The 13,921-nt window shown below is 34.4% G+C and overlaps 2 protein-coding genes across 3 annotated transcripts in view; one reads left to right on the top strand and one right to left on the bottom strand.

Moving 5' to 3' along the window:
- The window catches only part of LOC140670126 (inhibitor of growth protein 2), a 2,826-nt gene extending 1,842 nt beyond the window's left edge, over window positions 1–984 (bottom strand). Inside the window, exons 1-2 of the mRNA XM_072900654.1 lie at window positions 497–984; window positions 1–72 (exon numbers count right to left, since the gene is read on the bottom strand). The exon at window positions 1–72 is cut by the window's left edge and continues 132 nt beyond it. Of these exons, the coding sequence (XP_072756755.1) occupies window positions 1–72; window positions 497–632 (208 nt within the window). The 5' untranslated portion in view covers window positions 633–984. The remainder of the gene's footprint in view (window positions 73–496) is intronic.
- Window positions 985–2,080: 1,096 nt separating this feature from the next.
- Wts (serine/threonine-protein kinase warts) lies at window positions 2,081–13,580 on the top strand. Of its 2 annotated transcripts, none has more exons than XM_072900613.1 (5): window positions 2,081–2,804; window positions 3,971–4,312; window positions 4,535–6,851; window positions 8,084–8,361; window positions 8,685–13,580. In XM_072900613.1, the coding sequence occupies exons 2-5, from the start codon at window positions 4,034–4,036 to the stop codon at window positions 9,114–9,116; spliced, it is 3,306 nt and encodes a 1,101-aa protein (XP_072756714.1). In that variant the 5' UTR covers window positions 2,081–2,804; window positions 3,971–4,033; the 3' UTR covers window positions 9,117–13,580. The 2 variants fall into 2 exon arrangements, with proteins under 2 accessions (XP_072756714.1, XP_072756716.1); XM_072900615.1 differs by lacking the exon at window positions 2,081–2,804 and adding an exon at window positions 3,171–3,318.
- Window positions 13,581–13,921: the final 341 nt, after the last annotated feature.

Genomic DNA, 13,921 nt, shown 5'->3' with positions numbered 1-13,921 from the left:
CTCTTCTTTTTATCACAGGATCTGTGTCACTTTGTAATGTTTCCTGATGCTGATCAACTTCACGTAAATATGCTGTAAACAATATAACGACATAGTAAAGAAATTCTATTTCAATAAATGAGATTTGTATTATTGTTTTGAGAAATACTCAAAAAATCCATAATATTTATAGGTAAAGTAAAATATAATATTTTAATTTTCTAATACAAAATCTTCATACGTGCAAACAAAGAAAAATGATAAAGAAATGATTAAAAAAATCAACAAAATTTGAAGAATTTAAGACTTTTCTCAAATTTGTGTATGTATATGGCTGCGGTAAAGACTGCCCTATGAATACTTTGAAACATCATTGTAGCTTTGTTCTATATTTCGTGAGAATAAAGATAAAATGTTTGAAATGCAATCTTAATTGCAGCCTACATCATCTGATTGAATATTATATATAGAATATAAATTGAATTAATTTTGAGATGAATAATTTGATCTATATTACTTTGGCAAGTGGCGTCCAGCTCTCGCAACCGAGAAACATGCCTCTGCAGGTCGTTTGGCAGATTTTCCACGCAGTCCAAGTAATTTTCGATATATGACGCCGAGTAAAGAGCCTCGACTACCGCCTGGTTTAACATAGTTGCACTATTGTTTTGTCCTTTCTCTCTTAATTATTCGTTTCTTACAATGAATTAACAACACAATATTATTCAAAGTCACCGACTATCATTCCGAATTCTGACTCGTTATACTTATGATGTTACATCCATAGAAAATGTGTTTCTTTATGAAACTCAGCTTATGGCATATGGCATGGCTGCGTTCAAGGAGTGCGCTTACGAATGTGCTCTGTCCTTGTTTAACTTTCACTGAAGTAACAAATATAGAATTGCTTAAATTTAAATTAATAATTTTGCAGGTTATTTATAGAATCCATGAATCTCGACGAATGAATGCATACATGACTGTATGATTATTTTCTACCGAGAATTCGAATCGAGTCCGAATCGGTTCAGAGTCAGGTTGGCTTGCCTGTTTCCACTAGATTAGAGTTACACTAGGGTTGCAATTCTAAAGGTTTGTGCACATAAAAAAGTTTTAGCGTAGTAAATCGACCAATCACAGTGCGTAGTAACGTGAGCGGTCACATTACTACTCACTGTGATTGGTCAATTTCTTTACGTTTTTAGGCCCAATCTACAATAAGTATAGTAGGTCATAAGCTGTAAGAAATTAACCAATCACATTCGATTATTCTTCTCACATTCAACTGCGATTGGTCAATTCCTTCAGGCTTAAAGGGAGTTCTACAATGCAAAGTTGCCCAACTTTTAACTTTTCTTTGACAACCGCAACTGGTTGTTTCAACCGGAAATAGCATTTTGTAACTAGAGTTGCCATCCTTAGTAACTGGCAACGTATTGTAGAACCTCCTTAAGGCTTGCTACATTTATTGTGGATCCGGCCTAATTCGTTTTCCTTTTCTCTCTAAAGATAGAAATTCAGAGGCTTTTGCGCTTGCGTAGCAGGTTCTCTGAGAGACAGAAGATATTAAACTTTCTCTATTAAATCGATTATTTGATTTTATTTTACAGAATGTCTCGCAACTATATAAACTCCATGATGTATGTCTACGATGTAAATGGAGAACAACTTATCTCTGGTCTAGTTTCCACCGTAATCTTTGATTTATTGTTAGCAGCATCAATTCGGAGCGAAACGAGTTTGAAATAGGTGGGAACTTGAATTAGGCAAGTTTAAATCTCGTTTCGCTCCGAATCTAAACCAAATCAAAGGTTTCGGTGAAAAGTTAGACCTTTAATCGACAAGAAAAATAAGGAAATAAGCTCTTGCAATCATCGCGCTTGTAAGGTGAAAAAAAAAAATTGAAAAGAATTAATTTTTTTCATCAAAATTGATTATATGATATAAATATGTATGCAATATGCATTTCCCATATAAATCTTGACACGCGCCTAAATTCATGTTTTTCAAGGCATTTCTGCATACATGCATTACCCACACACACACACACACATAGGCATACAACAAAATTCTTTGGTATGTGTGTGTGTGTGTGTGTGTGTGTGCGCGAAATGCGGTAATCGCACGGGCTTCCGCGTGATTTGCCATTAATGAAAATATCGGGGAAATAAAAATAAAGAAGAAATTGCCGCGCACGTCACCGCATAAATCGACGCTGGAATATGGCCCGGACATGATAAATTAGTTGGGAAGAAAAAAAAAGAAAAAAAAAAAAAAAAAGGGGTGTCGAGTCTCGAGTCGCGCCTGACTGTTGCGAGTTGCGATACCTACCTACTGGTTGCGTATAGGAATGTGGCATTTCAAAATGGCTGCCACAGCTATTCTAGTAATTTACAGCCGTAATCTGCCTTTGTTGTCGCGTGTGTGAATTCTCGCGAGAGGCAACCGCGACCGCGACCCGCGAGAGGAACCGAACCCGAAGAGTTGGAACGACCGACCGATGTACACACGCAGATACGATGATATGTACACGCGTACGCGTGTGTATGTGTCGTTCATCTGTCTCTGCCTGCCTGTTAGAGCTCAGTGAGCACCAGGGGATTTAGCGCGTTTTTATCATCCTCGTCCCGCTGACGTGACGTTTTCGTCTACCTCTCGCCTGTTACACTTTGCCTCGGTGAAAAGCGACGGAGAAAAACGGAAGGAAGCGGCCACGGGAATATGCTCGGGACGACGGCTGCTGTCACCATTGTCGCCCCATCAGGAGAGCCCCGTTCCGTGGGATCTCGGCGGCTCGTCCTTGCTGTCACGTTGTAGCATCTCAGGTGCGTTGACATTAAGCGCGCTCCTTTATTAAGCCTATCCCCTTCCTTGTTCCCCGTCTTTACTAATTTTCGGCCGAGCTATAGGCTGGAGATAGGTTAGCTACTTATCAATCGCTCACTCGAGTAGCACGAGAATGCCGACGACCGACCCACTATGCCTGATGTCTGATTTGTTATTCGACCAAGTTATTCGATGGGTCGACTTCGCACCACGTTTTTTTATACAATCGGCAAATATATCTCGTTTCCTTGTGATTTGCATTATTGTGATACACGTTGTATTATATATATATATATATATATATATATATATATATATATATATATATATATATATATATATATATATATATATATATATAATATATATATATATAATTCGAGCAACAATGATCCCAGAGTCCTTGAGCGTGTTTTGAACTGAACTAGCTGTCCTAGCTAAAGAGTTGTCGTCGTCAGTCATGATACTGGAAAGTATTTGCGACAGGACGAATTTAACAGTGATCTTTATTCTGTACGTATTATCTTGTTGTATTATATTGTAAATAAATTAAATTTCTGTGCATGTGTATTTTTTATATTTACACATGTACGTGTTGTGTGTAACGTGCTATCTAAATTATGTAGAAATAATTTTAATCTATTTCATTATTATATAGAATAACAAAGCCTTTTATATCACATCTTAATAAACGTAATGTAAGGTAATGAAAATATATATATATATATATATATACAACATGACACATGCGTGTGTGTATGTAAAAAGGAAGAAAGCATACATACATGTATATCAGTAATTATAATAATTTATATTTTATCAAGTATTAATTATTCGTACATTAATATTGATATTTGTCACAATGTTAAATGATGTTAATGGATGTATTCTATTGTGTTTATACATTTTATATATATATATTATTATAGTAATAGGAAAATGTCTTATTTTAACATTAATATAAATTTCTGTTTGGATAAATGTGATTAAACTCTTGTGTGTTAAATATTCCTTTAATATATCCGTCTCTCTATTTTTTTATATAAATTTCACACATCTGTATTAATAGAAAAAAAAAAACTTCTGCAAGATTTATTTTAGTCGCAGGAGATATTATACATTTATTTTAATAGAGTGTAATAAAAAAGATTATTTTGTGTTGTAGATACGTTTATATATGCCACAACCAGATTAAAGCTAGGTCCTAAAGGGCCTAGCATGGGCCACTATGAATCCACCTGCGGTCAACAAATCGAGCACTCGCGGCTCTGGATATCATCAAAAGGCATTAGCTGAAATTCGCAATTCGTTACTACCGTTTGCGAATATCGGCGGAATTGGAGAGGTGGGCTCCAGTGCCGCTAGCACTATCTCTACTGTATCTACGACCAGTGGCATTAGCTCTGCCTCGGGTCTTAGCGGGCTTTCTGGCGCCTCTGGTTCCACAGTCGATAAACCGGATCAACGGCAAGCCTTGGGACAATTATTAGCCATGGGATATTCAGAGGTGAGAGGAGAACTGCCTGTTTGATTTTCGCTTAAACTATTCAGATAGCCAACAATTGTATTATTGTTGACAATATGATAGCAATAATCTATAATCTATAATCAATATACGATTAATCATGCTGGGTTATCTAGGTATTCGTAATTATAAATATCCATGATATGAATCCAACGATTTCGATGAAACAACAAAGGTACCTTACATTGTAAAATCGTTTTACAGGAAATAGGATTACGCGCCATGAAATTCGCAGGATGGCGATTAGACGCAGCGATAGAGTATTTGAAACAAACTCAAGGAGAATCTCTGAACGGGCTCGGTAAACTCAATACCAAACTCATTAGGAAACCGAGTCTCGAGAGGGAATTGAGTTTACAACGGGGTAGTCCCGCGTTGGATAGCGGAGCGGGCAGCTCGCGATCCGACAGTCCGCGCCTTACGGAACTTGCCACGCATCCGCAGTTGAGTCGCCAATACTCGCCGAATAACTTTGTGGAACGTGAACCACCGCCACCTCCGCCGCCTCGATGTAGTTCCACGCCACCACCGCCACCACCGCCTCACGCACCGTATAGTCAACCTAATGTGCCCACAAACATGCAACAGATGCTCAAGCGAATGTCACCCGCGCCAGTCGTGCCGACGAGACCGACGGCAGTGACGACGTCCAACACGGTCGGTGCTACGTCAACGTCAGTGAATCCGCCGCAGCGCGGTACTAGTCCGGTGGCAAACGTCAACAGTTCCTGCAGCCGTCAGCCGATGATCGTGCAAAATGGTCCTCAAGTACAACAGCAACTGACACAGCAGATGCAGGCCCTTAGCATTTATCAGACGAGCAACAGTAATACGAGTACTCAGATTGAACCTCCGCCACCTTATCCCATAGTTCCGTCCTCATCTGCCGGTCAATCAGTGCAACCGCCTTCTTATAGTGTTTCTATGCAGAATCGGCAGAGTCCCACACAGTCGCAACAAGATTATCGTAAGAGCCCGTCGTCGGGCATCTACTCAGGCCCGACATCGACTGGCACGCCCAGTCCTATCACCGTGTCCACGATATCGCCAAATAACACGCAGACGTCAATGGCACGGCCGACGCCGTTGCAAGCGTGGGGCGCCCGGCAAGCTAAAACACAACCGCCGATCATCATGCAGTCAGTGAAAAGTACGCAAGTGCAAAAACCTGTGTTGCAGACCGCTATCGCGCCCACGGCGCCGCAACCGATTTCTACCGCTAACAATACGCCACCGCCGCCTCCTTCTTACGCATCGTCTATACAACAGAAACAACAGCAACAACCACTGCCTGCTTATCCATCCGTGAACAATGTAGCCGCGCCACCCACTAATATACCGACAACAGAACCGCCAAGTTATGCCACGACGATGCAGGCATTGGCGGCGCAACGCGGTATGCATCATCCATTGCCGCCGCCGCCTTACAGCACTCCCACTGAAGACACATCGATTATATCATCTACGATGGAGAGTGGCAGCGCCCCGCGATCATCCCCAATTGGCCATCATCCGCCACTTCAAAGGAAATACTCGCCGGTCGACAACTGTCAACACACGATGGAACCACCTACCCTATCGTCGGTCGCCTCGACTTCAATGTCCGTAAGAAACAACAATAATCATTCGTCCTTGCCCGAAGGCGCTGCCGTTGTCGCCGCCGCTACTGCCACCGGCGCCGTTGGTACCAAAGGTGGTGGCAACGCTAAAGGCGACCATAACTCACCTTTATCCTACAAAATCAAGCATCAATCTCCTATACCTGAACGCAAGACCATGAGCATAGAGAAGGAGGAAGAACGCAGAGATTGTAAAGTGAGAAACTATTCTCCTCAGGCTTTCAAGTTTTTTATGGAGCAGCACGTAGAGAATATACTCAAATCGCATAAGCAACGCCTCTATCGACGTATGCAGCTAGAGACGGAGATGGCGAAGATCGGTCTGAGTGCGGAGGCACAGTGCATGATGAGGAAGATGTTGTCGCAGAAAGAATCTAACTATATCAGATTAAAACGGGCCAAGATGGATAAATCAATGTTCACGAAGATCAAACCAATCGGCGTCGGTGCATTCGGTGAAGTCACGCTCGTTAGGAAACTCGATACCAATCAGTTCTACGCGATGAAAACCTTGCGTAAAGCCGATGTGTTGAATCGTAATCAAGTTGCTCACGTGAAAGCTGAGCGTGATATATTGGCAGAGGCTGACAACGAATGGGTCGTCAAACTCTATTACTCGTTCCAAGATAAGGATAATCTGTATTTCGTGATGGATTACATACCCGGCGGCGACTTGATGTCGCTATTGATTAAACTCGGCATCTTCAAGGAGCCCTTGGCGAGATTCTACATTGCCGAACTCACATGTGCGGTTGAGAGCGTTCACAAAATGGGATTTATTCACAGGGACATTAAACCGGACAATATCTTGATTGATCGTGACGGACATATCAAACTAACAGATTTCGGTCTTTGCACGGGATTCCGTTGGACGCACAATTCCAAATATTACCAACAAAACGGTAAGTACAATTTTTTGATCTTTTTTTTTCAGATCTTCAAATATTGGGTTGTTTAACAAATTTTTTTATAAATTTCTTAAATAACTGCTAAATATAAAATAATAAAATTTCGCTCTATTAGCGAATTTATACTCTTTCTTATTTGTACGTTTCCGTTTATGCTTAGCTAAAGATTGTGTGTTGTAAACACTAATCTAATATGTAATCAAATTTTTCAATATCTTGAAAAACAGGAGATATATTATTTTGCACGCAGCAGAGTAATTAATCAAACTTAATCGATTTTTACTTTATAATATTTTAATAATATGAAGAGAATACGACGAAACATCTCTAAACAAAAATTATTAACTTGCTATTTTATGGAAATTTTTTATACATTTATTGTGTTACAAAGATGTTCAAATGGTCCAGCGCCATATTCCAAACACAGTTTCCTTACTCTAGTTTTGATATTTTTGGTATATTATAAATATGTTTTTCTATTATATTGGATATTTTTAATATTAATATTTCTCATACAATCTTATTTTACAAACTTAAAGTTAAAATAACTACTAGATTAACAATTTTTAAATATAATTTTCTGATAGTTTTGTCAGAAGAAAAACTGCATTGATTAATATATTCAAAAGAATGAGATTTTATTTAAAAAATGCAATTAAACCTTATGCACAAAAATGCATAAAAACAACATAGAAATATAGAGCGTTTAAAGCCATGTAATTTTGCCTTTCAACATTTCTTCATATCTTTAATCACATACATTTTAAATTTAAAATTTTAAAGATACATTTCCGTTTAATCAGTAGGATACCCTACATGTATTTAATTGGTTCAATTTTTAGAATTCTCAAAACATAATATGTATATTAATAAGTATGATACAATTAAAGTAATTAAAAGCATAATAAATAAAATTTATCTCAAATTTTATATTAAAATACAAAAAGAGAACTTGATGCCGTTACAAGAATCATTATTTATTTAAACTGATGATAAAGAACTATTATTAAGTCTTTTATATATATATTAAAATGTTAAAATGCAAATTAAAGTATAATCTAAAATATGTGAGAAAATAAGTCTAAAAAATTCGTGATAATCTTCATTATATTAATAACTATGATAACTAAAAAAATGACGATAATGATAACTGTTACGATATTATATAAAATATAAAACAGCGGATATCTAATGATATATAATGATATCTTGTTATATAATTTTAGGTCATGGTAAGCAAGATTCGATGGATCCAGCTGACGATTGGAACAACGAATGTCAATGCCTACAATTAAAGCCATTAGAACGTAGGCGACACAGAGAACATCAAAGGTGCTTGGCGCATTCTCTGGTCGGAACACCGAATTATATCGCACCGGAAGTCCTTCAACGTACGGGATACACTCAATTATGCGATTGGTGGAGTGTAGGAGTTATTTTGTATGAAATGTTGGTCGGTTCTCCACCATTTCTTGCCAATACGCCTGCTGAAACTCAATATAAGGTATGCAGAACATACATGCGACGTGTAATCTTCACAGTATTATACTCTTAATTATAAGCAACTAAAGAAAGATAAAAAACGATATATACATATATTGAAATATAATTTTAAAAATAACGGAAACTTAAAAAACGACTTTTTTTAAAGAGGATATTTTCATCTTTCTAATCGGTTATTTGGATACAAATAAAAAAAATGTGTCTCTAATTTTGAGCTAGGCTATGAAATTCATCAAAGTCAGAGAGGGCCACTTTTGACCCTTTTCTTCTAAATGTTTCTAAATAAGATTGTCCTTTTAATATTTTTTTGTTTTATTTCTGCAGGTCATTAATTGGGAAACAACGCTTCATATACCGAAACAGGCCAATCTATCACAAGAAAGTAAGGATTTAATACTAAAACTCTGTGTTGGTGCGGAGCGTCGGTTAGGTAAAAATGCGAATGAAGTTAAGAATCATGCATTCTTTGCAAATATCGACTTTGAGAAAGGATTACGACGCCAAATGGCTCCACATATACCTCGTATAGAATATCCGACCGACACGAGTAATTTTGATCCTGTTGATCCCGACAAGTTGCGTAACTCAGAATCATCAGATTCAAACAAATCAGATGAGTTACTGGACAATGGAAAGCCATTTCATGGCTTCTTTGAGTTCACATTTAGACGGTTTTTCGATGACGGTGGTGGTCCTGCGTATCCTAGTCGAATCAGTTTGGACGACAACGATAATCAAGGTCCAGTTTACGTATGACATTAGGCTAAGCTTATGATTTATGAGCACTTTGCTGCCTATTATTTTCTCTTTCAATACTTCTCTATCGTCATTTTTTCTCCGTTCGACATTTTATAGTTCAAGATAATTTATCGTTTATGACTATTTTCTCTTTTAGACACATTTTACTATACTTTGTCATATATATAATGATTTTCTATCTGACATTTAAGACACAATACTACTCTGGCAACAGGTAAAATCAAACTTTTATAACAAATGTCGAGTAGTTAGAGAGTATATTATGGGGAGAAGTTAGAAAGTAATGTTCTCCATTTAATACCAACCTTGTACCGCATCTAATGATGAGATGATTCATGTTATATCAGGCAAAAATCACCTCATTATATATCTTAATTAAATTGTGCCTTTAATTAAATAGAGAACCTTTTTTTCTGACTTTTCCTTGTATATGCAAGAAACATCAATAATTCTTTTATTTCTGAGTTTGGCATTCTTGAGTTAAGTTGACATATCAAATTTTGTTGTGTGCACATCATAATCATTGGCTCTGAGTAAAATCAGGAAATTTGTAATGAATAGTTTGATAGGTATCTGAATCATTAAAAATTAAATACATATAAGACTAACAGATGTAATATAATTTGTTTCTCATTTTCTATTTAATGATAACATTGCCGATTTTTCTTAGAGCTAATAATTATGATGCATGAGTATCTACGCACTATTCGTCCGACTCGAAAATGTCGAAAGTGGAAAATATTATTGATGCTTTCTCTGTACATATATAAATTTATATATTATATTCTGTACATATGTATATATACTTCATTAATGCCTTTAGTATTTTTGCATCTAAAAAAATTAAATTTTTTGTCGGATACACGGTATCTAAATATTTGTGCATCATGACTCAGTGTTTAGTCTGATAGTTTGACATTTGTAAGTATTAAATGTTTCAAAACATATGTTTGAAAAATAAAATAATTCATGCAATACTACATTAAGTAATAAAAATGTAGTTTTAAATTATTTAATTACGCATGGATAATTAGTTATGATGCATGAATATCTAGATTAATCAAAAAATAACTTTGAAACTCCTGTGACAATACTATGATAATACATGCTGCATATTAGCAGCAGCTAATCAGCATGTCTAACAAATCTATTATATAACAAATTCACTGAATTTAATACAAATTGAAACAAGTTCTGATGCACCAAATGTTATTCAAAGGAGATAGTAACATGGAATATTTTTGTCTCTCTCAGTACAGATTAGTAAGAAAATTGATCTTATGTTTTACACATACTTAAAGAACGTAGATATTTCATGATATGTTCTCCGATCTTTTTCTCCATATGAGTTACAAAAAAAGTTTTCTTTTAAATTATATTGAAATAAATAAGACGAAGTGATTTGAAAGGAAGTTAGATTTTTTCAAAGTCACTGTTTTTTAAGTTCATGTAATTGAAAGTTTTATATAAGCCTCATTAAAAATTTAGAGGATGTTGTTATAGGTGAAAACACCATAGACCTATATAATAGACTGAACATTCTTATGTAATAGCTGAAGGAACAAATTTATCCAACAAGATTGATGGACAAAAATATGGAATATGCTTTCTTTATTACACAATGCTCTGGAAAGGGATGAAACAAAGAGAAACAGAAAAATGAGACAATTACTTCGGGAAAATGTTATTGCCATTAAAAGTGTCGTTTGATCTTTGTTACTTACTGCAAGTTGAGCAAGGAAAGAGCTAATAGGGTCTCCCTGAACGCATCTTTCTGTTATTCTTTCTTTCTAATGTTGTCTTTAAGCTTCAACTGGAAGTGCCCAATCTATTTACATAAGTCAAGTAAACACAAATCTTATAACATCTGTAAGACATAAGATATACTTTCTAATTGTACTAAAAGAGACAATTGTTGCATTCAATAGAACGAAGTGCTTAAGTGCTACAATTGTGATACCACATCCTAAAGAGGATTGCAATCTAGTAAAGGGAAAAAAATGATACATAATACATTGCAACAATTGCAAGAATGTTGTTTTGCGATATTAATAATAATATAATTTTATCTTTATAAATACAGTTGACTCATTAATTTTCGTCTATTGGAATATGGAAAATTCTTTTAAAACAAAAATTAACGGGTATTCTCTTCACAGTGTGAGTTGTCCAATTGCTGGCTTTTGCCACGATGAAAATCTTTCTTCTTTTTCTTCTTCTTTAATATTAATAGCACTGATAAGCATGTTTGAAGCTCCTATCAACACATTGAAAATTAAAATTGAAAATTGAAATTTGATCAATCAAATTTTAGACAAAAGAATTTTAACTCTTTTTGTTCTGATTAGTCAAATTCTAATTTTTATTTTCCAATTTTTAATGCATAATATGATATCTTAGTATGAAAAGATAATTTTATTATGAGCGAAAAGTTGATTGGCTAATGCGTTGCTTATCAGATAGCGAAAGTAACTTACATTTTGATATCAAAATAAATATTTTTAATTTTTACTGCACATAAGGCCTATGGTACATTAAAAAATGTAAACAGTAAACACAAATCAACATTTTTGTATTTGTTTATTGCTGACGTCTTGCAATCCATGAGAATACTTGACTGTGTCAATTTGCTTAGAACTTATCCAGATAAATTTGCATAGACATGAAGAAATTAACTAATAAGTTTAATGTTATATTGGTATCTTCTTTGTACTAGACAAATGATTGATTGATTTTTCTATGTATATGCAAATTTGTCTGGATAGATCCTTATTACCAACATCTTATTGCTTACGTTTTTTTTTTTTTTTTTTTTTTTTTTTTTTTTTTGTGTACCATGGGCGTTGAGACATTTTGTGTGCAAGAACCCATAAAAGGAATGCAACATTTGTATTCATTCAAATATATGTGTGTAAAGTCAAAATTAATAGCGCCAAATTTATTAAGATTCTTTAATATAATATAATAAAAGTAATTATATTGACGGCAGTAATGTTATTTAACACGTTGCACTTTTAATTAGAAACATAGACTCTATTGAATAAACATGTTGCAATGGAGCACTTAATATTGTTCAGCAGAAAATTATAAGTAATTACAGATGAAAACAGTTACACTCGCTGAATGCATTCAAGAATATTCGATGTTATTATCTTCTATTTAGAGTGCCAAAGCTTTTTAATATATATCAGGTATTTTTCATTTATATGACACTTGTGTTAATTCAAGTCGATAATTCCAATGATAAATGAAATGCATAATTCACTGCAAAAACGGAATTAATCAGAATTTTGTGTCATTGACACAGAATTGTATATATAATATTAGATTGCTAACAGTGATGTTAAAGATGATGCAAGAACAACTACGTCTAAATTGAACAAGATATGTAGGTTGAATTAATATCACAGATTTTGACTAGGGATCAAAAAATTAAGTAAACAAACTCAGGAATTTTTTAAATCATATTAATGGAATATTATAAAGCATTTTCTTATAGCCCAGATCTGGCTCCTTCCGATTTTTACTTGTTTGGGAAAAAGAAAACATTTAAAGAAAGATGACTACCAGATGATGCAACGGTACAGAATGTTATTCAAGAATGGTTTAGACATCAAGAGCCATTGGATTTTTATCGAAAAAGAATTTTCAAGAGCAACATCAATTGTCTTTTCGAAGACTATATCGAAAAATAGGCATTAGCTTCTATTTTAACATGACAAATTCAATTTGTGCATAAGTTGTAAATAAAAATGGTAATAAAACAGGGAATATTAGTTTGATCCACCTTAACAGAAGAAAGAATCTGTGATATTAATTCAACCAATATATTTTGCCTAATTTAGATGTGGCTACCTTTTATCATTATTAGCGATTTACTATAATATATAGAAGTCTGTGATCGACATTAAATATATAGAAAGAAAAATGAAACTAGTATAGTCGATTAATGTCACTATTCCAAGAAAAGATCCCATAGTATTCAATGATCAATGAAATATAAAAAAATAGTTACTTCTGGATAAGTTATTATTTCTTCTTTTATCTTAATTCATTTGCATGATCATGTGACCATGTGTAGAGTGAATAAGCGAGTGGCAAAAGACAAAACACATATCGCTCTAGATACATATTAATGTATCTAATTTATGTTTATTTATGATTATTTATGTTTTTTTTTAGTTGCTTTCTTATTTTAACATGGGCTGTGGTCATGGAGATGATGAAGCTGCTTCGAAGTATTAATCAATCAAGATAAAAAATTGTACATTTTTTTTTCGTTTTGGTTGGCTTCGAAGCATCTATCTTTAACATCTATCCAAGCATAGCCATAGTCGCGCAATAAATGTGAATTGTAAGAAAACAGTGCAAGAAAGGGATAATTATTACAGAATCTGAAATTAACTAACACAGGATATCATTCATCAATCATTATTAAATTATCTTAGAAATTATTAGAAATGTTGAAATACTTTTACTCTTTACCTAATTTAACCCTAACTTTAACTTAATTAAAGATATAAAAAGTCAAAATTCAAAAATAGATGCTGAAAAAAGAATGAGTGAGAAACTGAGAAAAAATTGTCTGTATATAATTAAATATACGTATATATATATATATATATATATATATATATATATATATATATATATATATATATATATATATATATGTGTGATTATATGTGTGTGTATATATATATATATATACATACACACACACACATATAATCATATATACATTATATACATATAGAATATGTCTACAAATAGGTGCTGTTTTTCTTATATTCTCTGTTTCT

Source organism: Anoplolepis gracilipes, chromosome 10 (assembly GCF_047496725.1).
Source record: "Anoplolepis gracilipes chromosome 10, ASM4749672v1, whole genome shotgun sequence".
Taxonomy (NCBI): Eukaryota; Metazoa; Arthropoda; class Insecta; order Hymenoptera; family Formicidae; genus Anoplolepis; species Anoplolepis gracilipes.
The sequence above is the reverse complement of the archived record's forward strand: the minus strand, read 5'-3'. Positions and strand labels throughout refer to the sequence as shown.

Excerpts from the sequence above, each read along its gene's own strand:
- Wts (XM_072900613.1), top strand. The coding sequence starts at position 4,034 with ATGAATCCACCTGCGGTCAACAAATCGAGCACTCGCGGCTCTGGATAT. Across the intron at positions 6,852-8,083 it reads CAAATATTACCAACAAAACG|GTCATGGTAAGCAAGATTCG; the intron begins GTAAGTACAATT and ends ATATAATTTTAG. Across the intron at positions 8,362-8,684 it reads CTGCTGAAACTCAATATAAG|GTCATTAATTGGGAAACAAC; the intron begins GTATGCAGAACA and ends TTATTTCTGCAG.